This window comes from Schistocerca gregaria, chromosome 2 (assembly GCF_023897955.1).
Source record: "Schistocerca gregaria isolate iqSchGreg1 chromosome 2, iqSchGreg1.2, whole genome shotgun sequence".
Taxonomy (NCBI): domain Eukaryota; kingdom Metazoa; phylum Arthropoda; class Insecta; order Orthoptera; family Acrididae; genus Schistocerca; species Schistocerca gregaria.
Genome location: NC_064921.1, coordinates 445,916,228 through 445,940,088, shown reverse-complemented (window position 1 = coordinate 445,940,088; position 23,861 = coordinate 445,916,228). Strand labels below are relative to the sequence as shown.

Below are 23,861 nucleotides of genomic sequence, written 5' to 3'. Positions count from 1 at the left end.
AAATTGCATTCTACACTCTTGCATATGGCAAAAAGCGCAAAATGTTTTTTTGTGAATGTGGAAATGTTGAGTGGTTGTTGATGATTAAAATTTAAATATTTCTATGATTATCACTCTAACACTGAATTGTCAATGGATGTGTTGTAGGATAATTAAAAGGTGCATTATATAGTAATATCTAAATTATATTTCTTGAAGATGTTATATTTGATTACTTTTCATTGTTCCCACATCTCAGCTGATTGCTAGTAAATATAAAAAATTACTAATACATTTATTTGTAGGTAAATGATGATAATGAATAGCAAAATGTGATAGGGTGTCCAGTATGCCAAGAACAATATTTTGAAACCTCACAATGGGGTGGAGGAAATGCCATTGACAAAAAAGTGTGCTGGAGAAACATCCATTTCTATATTAGTTTCCAATTCATTAGTGTTACAGAATACTTAAAGGTTATTTTATACATACCGAAATGTATTCCCATTTCCTGTGCACAATGAGGTGTAAATGTCAATGGTATGGCTGCACCATCTTAAATTGCAAATACCAGGCAACGTGTGACTAAGTGGCTCAAGTACCTGGAACACAAAAACATGTCACTTCTCTGAGAAACGTGGAATTTGGTCAAGAGTACTAAGCATTAATCTAGAAAAAGTGTATGAAATCGAGGTGATGAATAGCTAATGCTAAAGCAAATAAAGCATATCAGGTTGTGATACAATCACTGTTTCCAACATAATTTACTCTAGTGACTAAGTAGAGATGAGGAATTCAACATTTATATCAGCAAAAAGAATTGAACAAGCACCTCTACTGAAAGTTCATATGCAAACTACTTGTTACAAAGTCATTCATGCCTTTCAGGTCATAAACATATTAACAAGACAGTAATAGGCTCCCAATTTGACCAGCCAAGACAGCAAAGAATGTTAAAGCACTGCTTCCAGGGCAGGGGCATGCGGTGGCTGTGGATTGATTTCTCCTGGTAGATTGAAGAGGTCTCTGTTACATGATTGACAAACATTTTGAAAACTTTGTCAGTTTCACATGAATAAATCAATAAAACTACACCCTGACATTTAGGGTACATACGTTTCATTGGGGGTGGAGATACAGGGTGGTAGGAAAGGCATCTGGCCACCCCTTAAATTTACCATGCCAAATCAGTCTCGAATATCGCTGTTAGCTGCAACTGTAAGTTTCCAATGTGAAAAGCAGGCAATTGCTGATTTTTACTCTTGACATAGGTTTCAATATTGCTAAGACTATTTTCTATAGAACAACAAGTAGTCACTTAAACATTTTTTTTTTAATAAGGAGTGGTATCTTGTGCTCCTAATTGTGAAAAGTGATTGAAATCATTAAATGGAAAATAAAAGCTGTTACCTACCTACATTACTTTACATGAAATGTGATACATTCATCATGAGCAGAAGCACTCGCATCTCATACAAGCAATAGGATTAAAATTCATTAAAAGTGTAAGATAATCGGGTATGGGTACTCAACAGACAAATGTCAAACTAAGCATGTGGCAACTTGTTTTGCAGCACTTACTTGCATGTTGTGGGCTGATAACGTCACTTAAAACTTCTCCTGCAGTGTCATACCATTGTGATACCCAAAACAGTGTGACACAGAAGCAAGGAGTGAAATCAGATAAAATTAAAAGGAGTAAAAAGTACTACATGTTCTCAGATTGGACTGTCCCACAGTTTTTCACGGAAAAAAACAATAATGGAAAAAATTTACATGAAGGGATGAGTAGCCTGTTTATCTAGTAAAAAATAAACAATATGACCATATAAAATTTCTTTGCAGGACCTAATTGTCCTCGTGGGATGAACTTGTGTATCAAAGAAACAGTGCCACCTAGTTAAAGTAAAGTATTAAGACATGTACATGAGGGAGAAAACACTACTGAAGAGCAAGAGATGTTGATGAAGGACCTACACAGTTGCGAGCACTGGCTTGAAACCGTTGGAAAAAGTCTATTTCTTGATTGCAGGTTGTCATATGGGATGGTGACATCAAACCTTCACCATCTCTTTTCATTATGCAGAATACACATTTTTCTAATCTTTCTGGATTGTGATCTGATGTTAACGAATGTTATTTGAAAGGAGAACTATTGACAGTGATACATTTTTTACCAACAGGTGTTCGTTCTATCCAACATAGAAAGCCTTCCAGTGTGTCAGAAACAAAAAAAATTGCTGGATATGCACTGCATGTAATCCTGAGATACCTGAACTACTGTTTTAATATTACGGATTCAGTTTTTTCCGTAGGCTGCTTTCAGTAGAGAACGCAACTTTGCAGCTGTATTTATTTAACAGAAAATGTTTAGTCCTGCTTGAGATACTCTATAAAGAGTTGAAATATGCCTTTCACTTTCATTACAGTCACCTAATGTGGTAGCTTATTTCTGGTTTCCTTCTTTAAAATTTTTCCGCTGTAGATGGTACTATATTATTGCAAGTTAGTTTTAATTTCCCCTGTCTCCCTGTCAAGTCAGATGGTATAAGTGGATGAATACTAGTTGGTTTGTAAAAAAATATCGAAACCTATTGTCTGTAACCCCGAGTTAGAACACTAATAAATTTGGTTTGCAATATTCATTTTGCAACTTGGAGGTACATTTAAATTTTTCATGAAGGCTATTCAACATTCCAAAGAGTTGATCCATTATATACAATTAAAGTATCAACATACCTCGAATGGGGAATTAAATGCCTAGTTTTGTGGATGCATGACATTAAAAAAAAAATTCTTCTAATTTGATGATAAAAATATTGGCCAGAATGTCTGATAATAGATTATGCGTAGCAGGACCATTTGACAGTTTATAAAGCTTTCCATTAAACTCAAAATAATGTATTTTACTACCATTTAACAACTGCATTAATTCTATAATCTGTTCAGCAGTTGTTTCTTTCTTATTAGCCCCCAAGCTCATCTCTAGTATTTCTAAAGTAGTGTGAACTGGCATATTGCTGTAAAGGTTTGTAAAGTCATCATAAGACTAAACCTGATGTAAACAAGTGCAAATGCAATGATTCGCGAGAAGTTGCAGCACAATGGCACTGGTGCTGTTATGCTCTTGAATGTAGGTCCTGCTTATGTGTTAGATCACGCTTTAACTATGACTGTACACAATTTTTGAAGTAAAAATTACAGTCTCTGTAATGCTGTTAATACGCAGTATGACATTGGCTGAGGCTGCTTCCTGTTCCATAGTGAAGCACCGTGTGGAACACTGTTAAAAAGTGCCGAGAAGTATGTTGCTCTTAATGGTTTTTCATAAATTTGCAGAAAAAAATCTGCTTTGAAGCGCACTTTCATAGATTGCTGGTAAGTCTCGCCTTACTCACTGCCGGCACCCCCCCCCCCCCCCCCCCCTTCTTTCTTTGTTCCAAGTTGCTACGGTCCAACAACGGAGTACTACATAATATTACATGGCATGTATCTCAGACATTTAACCACCCACATTTTGCGTGGCTGAAGAGCATTGAGTGCACTGATACATTGTTGCATTTGTGCATATTTTATTTTGCAAACACATTCTTAAGAACATTATCATATCAAATTGGGATTTGCCAGATGACGTCCAATACCAGTAACCAAATTATTTGTTAAATTTTCGATATTAATATGCAGAAAATAAGGCTATAAACTACCTCTAATAAAATATCTCATATGGGTACAGGTTGCTATGGAATATCGTTTAATAGGTAATTTTGCATTTTTATATTTTGAGGCAGAATTCACATTCATATTTACATTTATCACAAAATTCAAATTTTTGAGTACTTCCAAATAACTGAACAAAAATGATATGTGTAGTTTAGAAAAAAAAGGCATTTTGACCTGTTAGCTTGTAATATCCTACACTCACATTAAGGTTGGTTTTCAAATTTTGAAGACTGGATGTTGTTTTCTGGCCTTACCTTTGATTAGAAGCTTTGCAGGGCTGTCACATCGGGGCATAGGAAATAATTCCATCAAAATTCTTAGTATTCTAAAAGTCTGCACATAGGCTATATGCATTTGTCCAGCCCTGTCATTATTATAGAACAAAGTGTACATGTTTATCAGTCACACCCGAAAGTGGTAGATACAGCTGTGTTGAAAAGATCTCAATTTCCAGCCTCTGCACAAAAGCTGGAAGGTCTCCATTTCAGGCAACACCTTCCCATAATACAACAGTTGTGCAAAATATATAGTGTATGCACCCATGCAGTGATTTTACTTCACTAATTATCTGTGAGGAATGAGTGCACACAGGCTTTAGACTAGGACAACCCATCTTTCAGCAATAGGTGTGTTGAATGTTAATATTGTATACTGAAGTTGTCTTCCAAACCCAACTACGGAAATAACTGATGACTCGAGAAGATACCTCATTGCCTACGGTGTGTATTTTTAAGGCTTGCTGTAATAATTGGAAGAGATGTTAATCACGCCAAAATTCATTAAGACAGACTTTGAGAGTTATGATAAAGTGAAAACCTCCTGCAGAAGACCTAAAGCTTTCTCTGATAATTACTTAACGCAGATGATTTTAAACATTTTTAGTGATGAAAATATGCCAATTTCTTTGAGAATGTTGATGTACTGATCACAGTACAGTAGCAATTACAAGGGCCTAGAAAAGTAAGCAGGAAAGTCTTAAATTTCAACAAGATGGCTGAGGCGGAGGAGGAGGTCGTCATTTCTCAGAAAGGAACTAGAATCACTTTATTCATGCAGTGAGGAAAAAATCATTGTAGCTGAGACAGAAAATTGAAAATGCCAAAACAATGTATCTAAATGTTTCTTCCCAAAGGGCATTGAAGCATTGTTGTCATAATTAAATTCCTGTACTGCAGTTGTTATGGTTATCATAATAGTCCTTACTGCAGTCTGGGAGACAAAATACAAAAATGTTTCACACTATCAAAATTGATAATGTAAATTCAAAATTAGGCAACAAATTTTCATTGTGTACAGTGCTTAAAGACAGGTTTCAGTTATTCAGCTACTACAGTTACGTCGATACTCCACAAGCCACCCGACTGTGTGCCTCGGAGGGTACTTTGAGTACCTCTATCGGTTCTCCTTTCTATTCCAGTCTCACATTGTTCATGGAAAGAAAGATTGTCGGTATGCCTCTGTGTGGGCTCTAATCTCTCATTTTATCCTCATGGTCTTTTCACGAGATATACATAGGAGGGAGTAATATACTGCTTGACTCTTCGGTGAAGGTATGTTCTTGAAACTTCAACAAAAGATTGTACCGAGCTACTGAGCGTCTCTCCTGCAGAGTCTTCCACCGGAGTTTATCTATCATCTCCGTAATGCTTTTGCGATTACTAAATGATCCTGTAACAAAGCCTGCTGCTCTCCGTTGGATCTTCTCTGTCTTCTATGAACCCTATCTGGTACGGATCCGATACTGCTGAGCAGTATTAAAGCAGTGGGCAAACAAGTGTACTGTAACCTACTTCCTTTGTTTTCGGGTTGCATTTCCTTAGGATTCTTCCAATGAATCTGTCTGGCATCTGCTTTACCGACGATCAACTTTATATGATCATTCCATTTTAAATCACTCCTAATGCGTACTCCCAAATAACTTACGGAATTAACTGCTTTCAGTTGCTGACCTGCTATATTGTGGCTAAATGATAAGGGATATTTCTTTCTATGTATTCGCAACACATTACACTTGTCTACGTGCCATTCCCTGCACAAAGTAGCAATTTGTTGCAGATCCTCCTGCATTTCAGTACAATTTTCGATTGTTAAAACCTCTTGATACACCACAGCATCATCAGCAAAAAGCCTCAGTGAACTTCCGATGTCATCCACCAGGTCATTTATGTATATTGTGAATAGCAACGGTCCTACGACACTCCCCTGCGGCACACCTGAAATCACTCTTACTTCGGAAGACTTGTCTCCATTGAGAAGGACATGCTTTGTTCTATTTCTAGGTACTCTTCACTCCGACGACACAATTGGCCTGATAGTCCATATGTTCTTACTTCACTAGTGGCAAGGACAGATGTTGTGGTGTGGCATTGCAGATTCCTATGCAAGAGCATGGACGTGACATTAGGCAGTATTATGTGGCTAGACGAAACTTGGGCTGATGAAAGCACTAGGAACAGTGGCAGTGTCTTTCGGATTTTTGTTTTGCAAGCAGGGTACATTGCCTGTTAATGTATATTTTCAGAGAGAGAGAGAGAGAGAGAGAGAGAGAGAGAGAGAGAGAGAGAGAGAGAGAGAGAGAGAGAGAGAGAGAGAGAGAAGAGGATGATGATGATGATGATGATGATGATGATCAGAAATGAACAGGGTCAGAGTTTTCAAAAGACACACATCTAACCACTTTGCAATACCTACGAGGGTATTATTGTTATGAATAATGCTATGTGTCATTCTGTTGCCCATAGTAAGGCACCATCTCTCACAATAAGGAAATTCAGTATTATTCTGTGGTCGAAAACATGAGATTAGGATCTGGAAGAGATTTGAGAATAGCTGACTTGCTCGGAATTGTGGCACAAAAGAAGCCAACATTACCAAAAGGTGCAGGTGTTCTAAACTTCCTCCATAGCATTGTCATTTCAGTGTCATGGAAGTGATATTGGTGTAAATAAAATAGTGTAGCTGAAACAACAAAATATTGCCTATCTCTGAAATTGAGTCTCCTAGTGGTTGCTGTCAATCAAGTGACTGGTGATAGTTTGGTTGGTTTGTGGGGTTTAAAGGGACCAGACTGCTACGGTCATCGGTGACTGGTGAGACATGAGAGAATAGGGAACAGCACTGCAGGTATCATCAGAGGTGCAGCCAGAAACAGATGCATTGATGTGGACTGTGTGGAAAATTACTCATATGGAAGGAATCCGGGGCAGCTTGAATAGTACAAAAGAAACTAATTTGAAATAAGTTTCTAATAGAGAGATTAGTGGTAGTTTTCTATTACCCTAACTGCAGTCTGCTTGGGAATTTAAATGGAGAATGTGGCATTGACTGATCCTAACATTATGATAACCTTCTTAATATTATAACTATTCCATGAGGATTTGTGACTGCAGCTGGATAACATAGACTTCCTGCTGTTAATACTGATGAATTATTCTGTCACTAGTGCAACGGTAATACCCTGTATCTCTTAACAACAACAACAACAACAAAATTATGAATGTTTGACAATATTGTGAGAATAATCCACATTTATATTGTGTAGTATAACTAGTAACTTCAATTCAGTGAACTGTATAATAAAATGAGTGCTTTACAGTTTTTAGAGCTCATATACTGTAGTTAGTGAAAAAGTAAATTCGCACATCCAGGTGTGATGTGCATATTGTTAGGATTTTTGTTTTTGCTTTTAGAGAATGTGAGAGGTAGCTATTAGGCCATGTCTTGTAACATGGCCATGTCTGGTCATATGAATAGTCAATACCAAATATTTATCTCAACTCACTATAGTGCTATGAAAAGCAGTGTAAATGTCTGAAACTTGGTAAAACTGTAGGGCGCAATGAAGTCCTAGTCAGCTTATGTACAGTATATTCTAGTGAATAAGCTCCACTCTATATTGTAATGTAGTACTGGTACCTTAATTATAACAATATTCATTGTGATAATTAAAGAGCTTTCACGTCTACCTGCAAAAACGGAAAAAACTTACCTGCAGAACTGCCATATTGTATCACTCAAATCTATCTGTCAACATAATTGAAGAACGTGTTAAAGAGTTCCTATGTGACCTACATGGAGGGAAAAACATTCTTCTCAGAAAACTACTGTTTCCAGAAACAACAATCCTGCAGAACTTAACTTATGCTATTCACCCAGAATATCCTCAGTGCAATCAATAATGCAAACAATGCTAATTGGTGTTTCTGGATTTTCAAAGAGCTTATGTTTTGGTCCCATACTGAATCTTCTAAAGAAAATGTTTCTATGGGATATCTGACCAGTTTTTTAATTGGTGGCAATATCACAGGTAGGATACAGCACAATTACTGTGGATGATGATTTACACACACAAGTAATATTTTATGTACTGCAGGAAATTATAAATCTACAATGCAAGTACCTATGAGGAAATACTATACAGTAAAAATTGGTGAAACATTCAGCTAGAGTATTAGACCTGTTGCAAAGACTTGACAGAAGATATGTGTACATATTTGTTTGGGAATAAAAATGTGTTTATGTATGAAGTATGATGAACATCAAAGGCTTCGTTCTTGTAAATCAAGTGTCATGCTAATCTTGATTGACAGGATTCAGGGAAACTGCAGTACAAATACAGAAGAGATTACATATTAATCGGGGAGGAGCAAAATGGTGACTAGTACACCAACTTTTAATGTATTTAGTCCTACAAAAACATTCTTGGGTAATACTTCCCAAATGCTATGGTTGGAACTTTCGTTTGTATTGAGTGCCCCCCATGAAGACATTTACTAAGCAAAACAGGGTCACTCAGGTCTCCAAAAATTGATTTCATTTCATTCATAACGGGCTCAGGAAGAAAATGCGTATGATGGTATATTTGACCACTTTCTTTTGCTTTTTGGTAACCACACTAAGAATCTGCTCCTTTAGGGCACAGTCCGTGCATAGGGTGCTCATCTGCAGACTACTTATAAAAGTAGGTGGCCCATACAGGTTTTCTCCTTGCTGTGTAATCTTTCAGAGGTGCAGTTCATCTAATGGCCAGTCCATAATAACTCTGAAGGAGGTCTATTTCAGTTTCTGTCAATTCGCCTCAGCGAGAGAAAGATTTTCCATCAGATTAACTTTCATTTCGCCTTGTAGCTTCCTCAATCTAGCACCCATCCTCTTGCACATGTCCACAACACTCCAGTTTTGTTACCAAGGTATCACCACGAACATTGAACTCATTAATTTTACTGAACGATTTAGAGTCCCCATCACCTAGGTACTTCGTATATCTAACATCATAAATGGGCACCAACCTCTGAAATATTTGTAGATCTCCATCACACTCCATACTTCCAGTGTACCAATCATAATTCTTAGAACACTAATGTTCAATATGTCCTTCGGTGTTGTCATGGCAAGTGTGGCAGTACTTACATAAGCACTCAACATCAACTACTTATCCATTCGCCCCCAAGAAGTAGCACTTACAACACTATTCAAGGAACGATGTCTTTGACTTTGCCATGTCCCATCAAGTGCAACAGCAATGTGCCTGGTCCCACGAATAGTTGTAGTTTTTTCTATTGCATGTTTCATAGATATTTTAGACACAACTGTCAAGGCACCTAAAAGTAGTTTTATGTACTTGCTGAACCTACTGGGAGGAGGAGGAGGAATAATGTTCATCAAACCACAAAACATTTGAGTAGCCTTTCCTTATCCTATTGCATGGATTGGGTACACTAACTTCAAATTTACATCATACGAATTATGCACAATGTTTGAAGTAATTTTTAAGGTAGATTTATTTGCAGGATCTGCACAGAACAACTAATTTTGATGCTAAACTCTTCCTGCTACTTTGTTGTTCAGTTATTTCCAACAGCCTACACCATCACATTGTTTACATTTTGCCCTTTCCTTTATCAAAGATAAGATGCCCACATTATCATCATTATCAGCAACAACAACAACAACAACAACAAATCCACTACAAATGATGTCATTGTTAACACAAAAATTTGAATCACCAGGAGGTGTGCCATGTGGGAGTTTCTTCCCTGAAGATACATAGATTACTTTCAGCAGTGTGACTTGCTTTGTCTGTGAACTGGTTATTACGAAATTTCCTTTTATTGAATTTCTTGATATTTCGTATTTATTGCACACTAAAGGATATGTACTTCCACAAATTCATGTCGCACTTGGGCAACATACATTCAGTAACACATGAATGTTTGTTCATGCAAATCAGAAGTAAATACTAGCATAGATAAGCATTTACAGACACTAGAAACCTGCACTGTCACCAACACATACAATGTATTATACATATAATTGCTGGAAACAAAGTTCAGGTATTTTCAAAATAATACTGGTTTCTGTAATAGAAATAAAGGGGGCGTGGGGGCATATATGACCGTAACTTTAAAATGTAGTATAGGTCATTCTTCATTTGAAACCCTATAAAGTATATATCAAAGTAATCAGGAAAGACTATATAATTTAATAAAGTAAAAAAAAAATTTTGTTTTTTCCACCATTTACAAGTATCCCGTATCCTTAAGTATCAGTCCCATAGCGATAGTAAAGAGCTGGCAGAGTGGCGTGAGGAGGATCATTCTTTGTATTCCTTAAAAGTATAGATGCAGATATATTTTTAGAAGTCAGTGAGGGAATTATGGTAAAGTTTCCATCTTTATACTGATTTTATTTAATATAATGTTTCAGATGAAGCAGAGGAGTTTAACAAAGAATTTGAACAGAAAGCCCGCAACACAGTGGGATCAATAAATTATCCCTCAGCCCATCTTCCCTCTAGAAGGCACCGTGATATGCTTGCTCTTCCTAGCAGCAGGTAAGTTATGGTGTTTACTGGATTTACTTCTGTTAGTATTAAACTATTTACTACTGTTGAAGTGCACTAAATGCTGACTTGTTGTTTTGTCATCTTGCCTTGAGAGAGTAACCTGTTCATTGTTTCGGTTATTGTAAATAATATTGTTGTGTTAAGACATAAAAGCTAGCTAGCTCTCTCTCTCTCTCTCTCTCTCTCTCTCTCTCTCTCTCTCTCTCTCTCTGAGTGCAGGAAAAACAATTCTTTAAAAGTCTGTGTGCATGCTGCTCTTACTCTAATCTTGGTCTCACAGTCCCTAGGGGAGCAATAGGGAAGGGGTTATAGTATATCCCCATAGTCATCATTTAAAACCGCTTTTTGAAAATATGTAGGGATTAAAGCCACTACAGATCACTGTACTTACATTCAGTGGAAGTGAAATCTAGAGGGACAAGTACTGGTATCCGTCCACTTTCTGTGAAATTCCTCCATTACTATATTCTTGCTGTTGTCAGTTAGCAGGAGGTGGTACCAGTCAAACAATATTCTGTAGCTTACCAGCCATAGTCCCCAATGTCAACTCTTAAGTTGTTGGGTCCCCCCCCCCCCCCCCCAAAGAAGTGAAACACTCATTAAAACTATTCACATTTCTCAGCATCAGACGCACACACAACTATACAGACAGCCTTCATCCAGTAGCTCCCCTGCGCTGATTTTGTACCATTGTAGTGATTCTTTTTGGTGAACAATATGCAACCTTCCGTCTAACCACAAAAATAAATTGAAAAACAACTTTGTGTTAGCCCTGAAGGACTTTGTCTGAACCTGTGTAATTTTTCCATCTTACGTACGTACCTTCGCACATTGCTTTGTCCCTTTTTAGTTGTGATCTGTTCTCAAGAACATATTTCATCGTGTACTGTCAGTCAGTTTCTACAGGGTGATAAATTGTTAACGCCAGCTGGCTGCTGTATTCACAGTTAAGAGATGTGCAGTAAACACAGCACATTATGTCCCATAAGTCATTTCAAACATGCACAATATAAACACTTACAAACAAAAGCAAATTACATTTGTTAATCCAGGAGATGCTGGATCTGCCTCCAATTGTTGGTAAAGCATTTCTGACACCTGCTTAGGAAACTGCTCATTGCACTCTGCAGAGGCAGAAATTTCTTGGCGATTGTTATTTTAAAGTTGATCTTAAGTGTATGGATTTACTTTGTACACTTTATCTGTTAATGTTCTGAGACAGAGAAACTGCATACGACCTTTACTCAGGAAACATTTGTGCCTCCCCCAGTAACTACTAACCCAAATTGCACATACAGGGTGTATACGACCTGGCAGATCTGGGAAAAACACAGGAATTTCTTCATCCTGGAGAAAATCGGAAAAACCTGGGAATTTTTTAGAATTCTGGGAAGTAAGTTTTCATTGTTTTTGTTTTCAGTTAAATTTTTGTAATTTTGATTGCCAAGAACCGATACTCTAACAAAGGATATTACTGTATACCGCTATTTCAGGATAATACCGCAACAATAAAACATGAACGAGAGAAAAATGAAAATAAGACTTAAATTGCAAACGAAATGCGCCATATACAGCAACAAAACACAGTGCTCATACAAGCATCTGCCAATAGCAAAATGTGTCAAAGGCTTTAGGGAGACTATGCTTCGTAACAACAAATTGCTTCCGATGAACGTGATGTCACATTTGTTTACATTAGATTTGTTTTAGCAGTTAAGAGTGGGATCATGCGCATGCGCAGTTAAGTAGCTCCTTCTCCCGCTTCTGGCTACAGAATTGTGGCTGTTGGCTGTTTAAGCAGTTGCAGCAAGCACCTACATGCTACCGGAAAAAATTTTACTAAAGTGCCCAAGCTGCCAGATTGCACAGCAGCCTCAGGTTGTCAGTCCCCTAGAACTTAGAACTATGTAAACCTAACTAACCTAAGGACATCACATACATCCGTGCCCCAGGCAGGATTCGAACCTGCGACCGTAGCAGTCTTGTGGTTCCGGACTGAAGCGCCTAGAACCGCACGGCCACCGCGGCCCGCACCTAGTTTCACAAAGAGCCTAGCATCCAGCGCATGTTGGCCTATCGATTATTCATATGACTTTGGACCACATCCCTGTCAGTTTTGAACATTTTTGAACACATTCTAAGTTGATTTCTGAATGAATCGTAAGTTGATTTCTGAATGAATCGTAAGTTGATTTCTGAATGAATCGTAAGTTGATTTCTGAATGAATCGTAAGTTGATTTCTGAATGAATCGTAAGTTGATTTCTGAATGAATCGTAAGTTGATTTCTGAATGAATCGTAAGTTGATTTCTGAATGAATCGTAAGTTGATTTCTGAATGAATCGTAAGTTGATTTCTGAATGAATCGTAAGTTGATTTCTGAATGAATCGTAAGTTGATTTCTGAATGAATCGTAAGTTGATTTCTGAATGAATCGTAAGTTGATTTCTGAATGAATCGTAAGTTGATTTCTGAATGAATCGTAAGTTGATTTCTGAATGAATCGTAAGTTGATTTCTGAATGAATCGTAAGTTGATTTCTGAATGAATCGTAAGTTGATTTCTGAATGAATCGTAAGTTGATTTCTGAATGCGTGCATAGTGTACATGATGTCTCTGTCGGGGGAATCCTAGTCACATGTAGAAACAAACTTTCCTACAGACAAAAGGGGCTATATGAGCTGAGCTGAGCGGAGTAAGGCTGAACAAATGAATGACAATCGCTGTCTGATTGTCTGGTCGATTGGGTTTGCGAATAATGAGCGTTGTTATAATTACTAACTAAATCCATAGATTCAGACTACAGGAGTGGAAGTAAACGAATAATAGGTATTAAAGATTACGTATTACCTTCTCAATGTATCTAAGAAAATGAAATTTTGACAGAAAATTTTTGTCCAGATCGCTATACTAGTAAGGGCCAGTTGTACAGTCCCTGGCTAGCAGCCGCTTTAAATTTTATTCTGGAAGAAGGGCGGAAAATGTGTTGTGCGAACATGTATCAACGTCTGATAGATAATAATCGCGGGATTCTGGCAGAGTTAGTGGAGTTAACCTGCGAATAAGCTTTGACATTGCAGGAATAGTTACAGAAATAGTGATAATAAGACTGTTTGTTAGAACGATGAAGGTGAAGAAACAGGGACCCACACAAATTATGGAACAATATGACGATTCCAAGTTTGTATAAAAATTTCGTACTACTACTACTACTACTACTACTACTACTACTACTACTACTACTACTACTACTTCTTTTCGATCTCATACTTGAGAAGCTGGAGCGTATGAAGTAAGTGTGAAACTATTTCCTAACGTAAGGATTTTTACTTGCAGTAGGCTTAATAGGCATTTGATATTGGTACTTCGTGAATTATATTCGGTCGTTACAAAAAAAGACCGTTTGCGCCAAAAGTCTCGTTTATTTCGTGTGTATTAAAATTGTTGCAGTATTAGAAAGGCCTGTTTTCTTTTATCTAGCAGCGAGTAACAAAATAGACGTGATCATATCGGTAAACCACTCCAGTCTTGGGTCCTATTTGCATTAACAGCTTTTTTGGTATTAGACAAAGACATTTCGACTTCTCATGTAGCAAAACATTTGAGGAACTTTGATGAGGTAATACATTCTTTCGCCGAAAGGAAAGCACGCCATGTAAAGCTGTAGCAAGACTAGAGAAAAAAAAATCTAGGAGCTAAGGATTGAAGAAATGTGTATTGTCTTGCTTGTCTCGTGTCTTTACTGGGTTTATGTATCCTATATTTAATTTTGTCACACAAAGCAGCAAGTTGTTAGCGGATAGGGCATAAAGAGTGCAAATTTTGTGAAGAGTTTTTCACCACAGGACATTTTAATTTCCACTGTCCTGAATATGGTTTGATGGCATCCATTACAAAATATACACGTTTAAATTCCACAGAGCGAAGCACACAGACGTGTGATAGAAGAATGCTGTGCGAGGAGGCGAGGTACTGCACTTTGGCACACTTACGACCAAATAACATGTCTTAAATTTCCTCGAACACATGTTTTATGCGTCAGGCTCTTCAGAAAGATGTGCGCTACAAAATGAACATATTTTTGAAAGTTTGATTGTTTTTTAAATTTTTGACGTCCTATCTCAAACGCTCGAGGGAGTAGCGGGGTGTGGCATCGGTTCGGAAATATCGTAGATCCGGGGCTGATGCGCAGAGCAGTCTTGAGTTACGGTGGTGGGTAGTCTCCACGTGACCTTTGTTTACATTTAGTGATTTTTCTGTTTCATCTTAGTTTGATGCTCTCACATCAAATGAAAACAAAACAGATTTCTGGTTTCCACCTTTCTGTCAGTCAAACATTAATTGCCTTGCAGAACAATAAAGTTACTTTTGTCCGTCTGCTAAAGAAATTTTCTTTTTAATTCCACACACTGTTCGCTGCATTTCATGTGCACATTTTTAACTTCTAGCACGTATGGCATTATGCCACAATAAAGAACCAAACGAGATAGCACAGTACTGATACTCCAAGAAAATTTACATTCTGAAAACCACATTGAAAAGCTTAATATCAGGTCGTGGCCTACTTAAATGGGAATGTGGACATACAAATGTGCACATTTTAGAATGGGTCTCAAAATTCCGGTGCTCTTGGAGTATCCTCTGATGTCTTGTTTCTTCTATGACATAATGTACAATCTTTTAATGTTTTACACGTACAAACATATGGGCTCCCTGCGACATCGTAGCTGCGCAAGTGCGATGACGCCTGTCATTTGGCACTTTCCGGCAACTGCGGAAACTAACCTATTTCTAACAGATCATGGGAAAATATTCCGAATGGTGGTTTGAAAAGCGTTACCATCAAAGTACCATTCTTACAGTTACAACGGAGCTATTAGCGATAATGTACTCTGAATTTCTTAAATCAAAGCGTTTGACTCTGATTTAAAAATCAACTCTTTGATGACGAATTTCGAGCCTAGATCATCAGACATTTAAGTTGTAGTTAAAAAATTTATGATCACAGTTTTGTGATGTATCTTAAGTTGTAAATGCGCATAAAAGACCAACATTGTATGGGAAAGCTTAGCGTCTCTTGCAGCGTATCAATATTACAGACCATTCTTATATGCGAAAGCTTTGTGATTCATTTAGCAACACTATGTATATTAATTCAAAACATTAACTTTTCTGTTTGTGCATTGGTGCTACTTAACAGTGATGTTGCTATTGGCTGACTACATCACATGTCCTAAGCTCTGAATACCCGCTGTCATTGGCCTGTGTGATCATGTGACATGAGCTATGACTGACTTAAAAAAGCTCATCGCAACGTTCAATTTCAATGCTTCGGAAAGTAACATGCGGTGTTGTTTGGAATTCGAATTTATACTTTCGTAATACGAAAATATGCAGTGTATGTGTTGCTGCACATCAAAGATCTTTCCAAAACATGTTTTTTCTCCTGTGTTTGATTTTATAAAGCGCTCGGAAATTGTACTCCCGTGTATAATGCCATAATCATTCAGAGGACTTACACAGTTCCGAGAGAAAATATGCTGTCAGTTAACAGGGAAAAAATGTTTTCACCCGGGAGAAAGTGTATTTTTAACCGCGAAATCCGGTAATTTTTTTCCTTGTCTACGTATACACCCTGACATAGAGCTTTCTTCATAACAGTTGTAGCCACCATCCAGCTGTGAACATCCCTTTCTCCTACCCACTTTCCCCCTATAACCTTCCAGGAATTCACACTTGTAACCTGGCCTACCTCACTTCCCTAAATCCCCCCCCCCCCCCCCCCAGTGGATCCAGCACCACTCCTGTGAATCGTGCAGCTATCCATAACTGAAAACGAATCCAGACCTTCCCATCCTTCCCGTACAAAGGCACCACCATAGAAGTCGTGGAATCCTAGTGATGCTTCACTGCCTCTTCAGTTCCTGTCCCATTTCCACCAGGCTCCTTGTTGGTCACTGTGGACATTACATCCTTGTACACTTAACATCTTCCCATGTGCATAACCTAGTGGCTGTGGACAACTATCTGTCCCAAGATTGTCCTCATACCACATCCATCACCTTTTTGTAAATTCTCCTAGCCAACCACATCCTGATCCACAATTATTTCACTTTCGAAGATTGAATCTACAAATCTGCGATACTGCCGTCGGTACTCACTTGGTGCCATCCTATGCCAACTTATTTATAGGCCACCTGGAGGAACCCTTTCTATCCAGTCAACACCTAAAACTTCGTCTCATTCAGGTTGATTGATTGACATTTTCACAAACTGGTCTGACGGAAAGGGCCATATGTTGACACAATATCTATAGTGGAAAGTGGAATTTGTTCAAATATACTGATAACATTATTAAAATCTTTTCAGACAGGCAATACCTTTCTCAGCTCACCCATAAAAAAATAATGCACATCATCTGCTCCTCTTGACACCAGTAAACACATTAAAACAGCCACTGACTAGCATTCCTCTAATCACCCTGTGTGGGGTGGTATTTGTTGGATATGATATGATCTGCAACAGTGGGTGTGAGTATTTGTCTTCAGTAGACATAACAGTTGTATTGTAGTGTAGTTTCTCAGTGTTTTTTGTTTACTGAAAGGGCTGTGTGGTTGTATTTGATGCTCCCTCATATAATTGCAGACACAACACCATTGGTAGACACATCACCTGCTAAGCTTATGAGATAGCTTCCAAGAACATCATGCAGAATTTTCCTTATGCTATTGTAATAGCAGAGACTTTTGCCAGCTGTAGAATGGGATACTTGTGCAATTAAAACTGGTGCCAGTAAAGAGATTTGTGAAATAATTCTGAATGCCTTGTTGTGGAATTATTTTGGGCAGATAGTTAAAGAACGGATGGATGAGACCCATGTCTTAAACCTTCTTGCAACTGACATAAGCTTTTCAAACAAGTTAACTTGTAGCAGGGAGTAGGTATTATAAGGAATGTTACGGAAGGTAGAAAAATAATTTTTACTAGCACGAGGGTCAATCCATATGAAGTGGTCCAGTGATGGTCAAGTAACCATTTTCAAATATTTTAATTTTTATATGTGATTGCCCTATATTTGAGAAGTTCAAAACAAGATTTTTAAAATAATTTATCTTTGCTCATTTACTGGATGGTGGTCATTTTTTTTTGTTGGCGCGCAACGATTTTTCAGTCTGGAGGCATAAGCAAAAATTTGAATCTCTCTGCACTGGATTAAGTTACAACATTGCAATTGACATGATTATTTTTAGAAAAAGTCCTCTACAACATTGTCTATTACACAAAATACCCTAAGTTCAAAAATCCTGTTTTTAGGCCCAAAAATATCCAAGAAGGGGCGAGTCTTTGAGTCTATTTTTACTATAGTTAGATATCATACACTATTAGCCTCATGTAGAGCAAGAATTTGAGTTTTTGAAATTTGATTTTTTTTGTAAAGTTTGAGGTTAGTTATCTCTGGTAGCACTGAATGATTTTTGCACAGTTTGTGTACGCCTATATGATAGCAACGTACTGTAAAAATTTCAGCACTGGTGCCTGACTGAACAAAGATATGACTTTTTAAAAATGAGGAAATAATTCACATTACTCCAAAACTGATCTTACGGCTGTGATATTGGCAGGATATAATCAATTATTATTGGAAGTAGGGTACTGAATTATATACAAAAAGTGGAAACAGCACTGAAATTAACATTTATATGATTTTGACATACTTAAAATTAATATTTTCAATTAACATCCTTAGAGATGCGACTGTTCCTAGACCTAGTGCTCAGTGTTAAGAACACTTATTTCTTCAGACAGCTTCTGTGATATAGAGTAAGACCTCCCAGTTGCTGTGGTAAGTTCAGGCACTGAAAGTTTCCTCAAAACCTTTTTCATTAGTATCCAAACTGTCACTAGTAGATGTCTTGAACGACGTTCTTGGGCTAGCAGGGTGGTAAAAATTCACAAAGACATCATTGTTTTCCAAACTTATTCTTTCAACCACTATCCCTCATACACACAAGCCACTATGCCACTCAACGTTAAAGACAGAGATGTAATTTTGCTGACACAATGATCCTCATACATTTTAGTTTGTGATGTTACATAGCAACAAAGTAAGTTTTCTTCAATGCCAAGGAATTTGTGGTAATATTTCTTCTAATGATACTTGCACACTGATGTTACAGAATAATATATTCGAAATATAAGGAAAGTTTCTTACTTCATCAAAGCCATTGACATTTTCAAGTTTTTGAAACTGAACTGTAAACTGTTCTGTGACACACTTTACGTGCAATCTGTCCAACAGAGCACTGTTCATCCATGTTATTGCATTCCAGTTAATCTCTCAAAATTAATTACAAATTACACACAGAACAAAGCACAAAACACATTCTACTCTCTCAGTGAAGTATGTACATCCACTCTAACAGGTTTCAGAACAGACTGACTAAAACGATGCCACCCCCAGCAATGTACTTCTATGATGCCACACCCAGCAATAATGTACTTCTTTATTGACAATAAACCTAACTGTAGACGGGCATTTTTATTACTATAGAGCAAAAGTGAAGGCTCCTGTTTAATATTGCATTATTAAAAATAAACTAAATGAATATTGGGTGATAGTGTTAACTAAATATGTTACAATTAAATTTTATTACAATAAACCATTGAAATAGGCAACAGCCATAAGATCAGTTGTAGAGTAATGTGAATTTTTCTCATTTTCAAAAACTTGTGTGTTGAAGTTTTTGGTGTCATATAGGTGTACAAACTGTGCAAAAATCGTATATTTATATTCGGTCCCACCTGAGATAACTAACCCCAAACTTCACAAAAAATGAGTTTTCAAATTTCAAAAATTCATAAAAAATCAAGAAAACATTTGTAAGTGTTCTTGCTGTATATGAGGCTAGTAGTGTATGAAATCTAACTATAAGAAAAAATACTCTTATAAATCACTCCTTGTTTGGTGTTTTTAGGCCTAAAAAGTGGATTTTTGAAAATTTGGATACCAAACTTGGGAGGTCATTTTGACTGATTATTTTTGAATTTATGGTATTTTGTGTAATAGACAATCATGTCAAATGCAATGTTGTAACTTAACCCAGTTTTTTTCTATCTATCGTCTCTAAACTGAAACAGTGCGCGCCTACAAACGAAAATGGCTGCCATTTAGTAAAAGTGAAATGAAATGAAAACTTTCTAAAAAAACTGTTTTGAACTTCTCAATTATAGGGTAATCACATAAAAACATGAAAATATTTAAAAATGGTAAAGTAACTAACTTAATTTTTATTGGACCACTTCATTTGGATTGGCCCCAAGAGTGACTGAATACAGGGTGTGTAGTCAGCATCAAATATTGAGTTCTGAGGATGATAATTTGTAGCACAAATGAGTAAAACTCAGAAATATTTTACAGTACTCCTTAAAAAGGTATGTCCTTAAGTAAGGTTGTGATGGTTGGGAAAAGATATTCTGTGGTTAAATAACCATTTTAGTAAGTAGCTTTATCTCAGCTACTGAATGAAGCCAAAAGGGTGAGATAGAGAAGCTTTCACTGAATTTGAGAGTAAAATTTTGGTGAAATATCATACTATCTATCCTTCCAAATTTTAGTCTTTGTGTAAAGTCAGTAAACAGATAAAAGTAGTCTAATCAGTCATTGACAATAGTGGCAGTAAAACAGAGTATGATGGAGAGAATGCCGAAATAATTTGGTTTTCCTAAATTGTTTTCTGCTGAAGACTGTAACATGGTTCTACATTTCAGTCTTCTCACAAATGCTGAAATGGCAGTACTGAGATAATTGGTTGTGAGATGGAAAACAAGTAAACTACTAAACAGTGGAAAACAATTGGACCAGATGAGATGGCTGTGAGTTAATAGAGAGATTATGCAAAAGAAATTGCTCTCATCTAGCAGTGATTTATCATAGGTCACTGAAATGACAAAGTATAGCTGCCGAGGAAAAACTACAGTCAGTCAAGTTTTCCGCAGGTCACTCAAGTTTTCAAGAATGCATAATTACGGGCCTATACCTTTCAGGTTTTCATGGTGTAATTGGTTAATGGTATTCTTCCAGGTGTTCCACCAAGTTGTTGTTTAGATTTTATCCCCATTATTTTAATGACCAACACAGCTGTCATCTTCATGTGCTGTGAGTTTTGATTTTTGAGTTACTTCTACTCACTGCTCGTACACCAACTAGACTGTGAACAATTATCAGTCTCACCTCATTATTTACAGTGGAGTTCAGCTCCCAAAAACTATCATCCTCAGTGTTTTACTCCCTTCATCTAAGGTAAGTGTCTCCTTTGTAATATTAGAAGATCTAGGTCTCTGAAATCTGGGTGTGTACCACATTCTATGCAGATGAGCCATGCCTTAAGTGGTGGCAGACGATCACAGCACTCATGGAGAGATGGAACATGAGCAACACCCCCAACTAAAACCACCAAGCAAACCATCTGTCACTGAGCACTTGAAATAAAATGAGACAAGTATTGTGGTGTAAACACAGTTTTTGGGACAGTGCAATTAATGTCTGTCGAAACAAAGGTGGATAAAATCTAATAAATGGGATCCAGGTTCTCTTAAAACAAAGCTTGCAGTCCAGAACTCAATTTATTAAGATCTCACCTGCTGTTACGTCAACCAGGAGCTGGGAAATGCTGAGATAATTTCAGTACACACTCTGAAAAACAAAAAGCATTGAAGTGAAGTGCAAGTAGCGGAGTGAGAGCAGCGATTTCAAAATCTGGTTGGAGGTCGCACAGCAAGTAGACATAACAGTAAAACTTGCAGCACCTGAAGGAGACTACAGAGTCCATTGTTGAAATATTGTGCATAAAATGGAAACAGCAGCTAGCTAGAACACCCCAGAACACACCATTATTAGCCCTAAACCAAAGATATCAATCTCTGTCATATAATTATGGAACTTGTTCTGTTCTCAAGCTTTACGGTTTTAGAGAACAAGGATCTCTTACTTCCCATAGATCTTGTGAAATTTAGCTTGTTCTGTTCATCAGAGTGGTACAGAGGAATGCAAGTTGACCCAGTGTACCTAGACTTCCAGAAATGATTTGATACAGTTCTGCATTGTCATTTAGTTAACAAAATACAAGCTTCCTGAATATCAGACCAGTTTTCTAATTAAATACAGAAGTTCCTTGCATATAGAACTAAAAACATCAGTCTTCATGGAACAAAATCGACAGATCTAAAGCTAATTTAGTGTGTACCCTGGAAAGCGTTATAGCATAGTTAAAATTTAATATTTATATTAATGATCTAACTGGGTTGGAAGAGAAAGTGGTACCAGATATAATGTAAGCCACACATTGTAAACTGGCTTATGTAGCAGACAGAAGAGTTTTGTAGAAATTGGTAGTGTTACTCATTCCGGAAAATCTCCACTCTTCTGGCTTGCATTTTTGTTACCATTGTTAAGAAACAATACATTTTTTAATTAATTGCCTAACCAATACTAAGACACAAAAACAGAAAAGTCAACAAATGTCATAAGGTTTAAGTACCACCCAAAAAAAAAAAAAAAGTTCCATAATGCATGCCACAAGAGCATTCAAAACAAATTGTGCAGCCCATCTCCAAAACAAAATGTTGCAGCCCATTGATAAAGTGAAGATCATGCTGAAATTCATTTTTCGCTTCTTCAGGAATGTATAAACTGTGTCAGGCCAATCCACGCAGCTGAAAAGGTCACCTGGGTTGGTGACATTTCCATTGCTGCTGGAAGTGAATTACCTCACAATACTCCATTTCATCAACAGGCTGCAGCATTCTTGTTTACTCTTGTAGCAGCATGCAATACTACAAAGGTGTCGCAATTTCATCATGTGCATGCACTACAGACTTTTTTAATAAAAAATTAAATACATAACTTTGTTTAAAAGTGATAATTAAAACTATGATTACCCATTGTTATTCTGAATGAAATTACATGAAACAAGTTTTACTGCTCCACAGAAATAAGTGTTAGTGTTGCTGAATTGTGTGGCATTTGAAGTGTGTCGATATTTTCCATCGGAAAGTGTGAGTAGCAAACAGTACGTTTCCGAAGTAGATGTGCTGCAAACATTCAGCAAATTATTCTTATTTAACGTGTTGAACATTTGTATCGTCTGCAAGGTTATGATTTGTAAATTTTGACAACAGTAATGGAAATACAGTCTGTAATTTTTTTGAAAAACAAAATTTAATGAGAGTACCCTTAATGCATAAACTTAGCATACATGTTCTTTCTTTTCTGTAGGTTAAAAAAACACACAAAGAAGAAATAAGTTCTCTGTTGGGGTAATACGAACTTCCCTCTCAGAAGATGAATCTCTAGAGATTCTCACCCAAGATTAAATCTTTGTAAAATAAGCAAATAAATTTTTCTGATAATAGATAAATTGTGTTATTTCAGAACTAATTTTTAATGTCTGTACAGTTTATCAAATGTGCTCATAAATTGCAATTGTAGAGTCAATTTTGCAGCATGTGCACTTACTGATTGCTAAAAGTACAGTGGCAAAAGTACTCGTACGAATTACAAAGTTAAGAAAATATTCATTCATGAAGAACTGTCCATAATCGGAAATAGTTCTAACCAGGTAATGAAGTGTGGCACAAAACACAGTCCATATTTACACAAATAAGTTGGCATACCATATTACCTTATTTATCACAAAAACCTTCAAAGTAGACCACTTGGGGGTGTGTACACATAGCTCCCAGCGACTTTTCATGATGACCTTAAAGTTCCTTCGAATTAATTTTTTTGTGAGCCTGTTTAGTACCATTTGATATTGTATTTGAATCTCAATTGTGTAAAATCTTTGGACTTTTGAGTTTCGTCCAGGGGAGGAACTCACTTAGTGCCATGTTGGTTGACTATCACGGGTGAGGAACAGCTGTCATTTTGCTTTTTGCCAGAAACTCTCGGGTGATAAATACAGTGTGTGATCGCAGCATATTGCCGTGACGGAGGAACCAGTCACCTGTGCACTACTTTTGATGGACATAATCTTCTGATACAGTCCGTAAGACAGCCCCACAACATTGCTTATATCCGAGATGGTCTGATTACGATCTTCCAGCAACATAGCCCAAACAGCAGCAACATTTTCAGCGGTGATAACAGTTGATGGGCATTCTGAGTGGAATCATCATGGAATGATTGTGTGCCATCTTGCAATTGTTTAAAACAAGTTAAAAGTTGGACTGTGACATAAGGTGTCTTCTCCAAACGTATTGTGTTAACGTTTGCACAAACATGTTGTTCCTAGGTACCCATCATCTCAATTTCGCAAGA

At 37.1% G+C, this 23,861-nt stretch overlaps 1 protein-coding gene across 3 annotated transcripts in view; it reads left to right on the top strand.

Moving 5' to 3' along the window:
• Window positions 1-23,861, top strand: part of LOC126325417 (myeloid leukemia factor) — a 135,999-nt gene that overhangs the window by 56,004 nt on the left and 56,134 nt on the right. For all 3 annotated transcript variants that reach the window (XM_049995172.1, XM_049995173.1, XM_049995174.1), the window contains exon 5: window positions 10,405-10,531. In XM_049995172.1, the coding sequence (XP_049851129.1) occupies window positions 10,405-10,531 (127 nt within the window). The remainder of the gene's footprint in view (window positions 1-10,404; window positions 10,532-23,861) is intronic.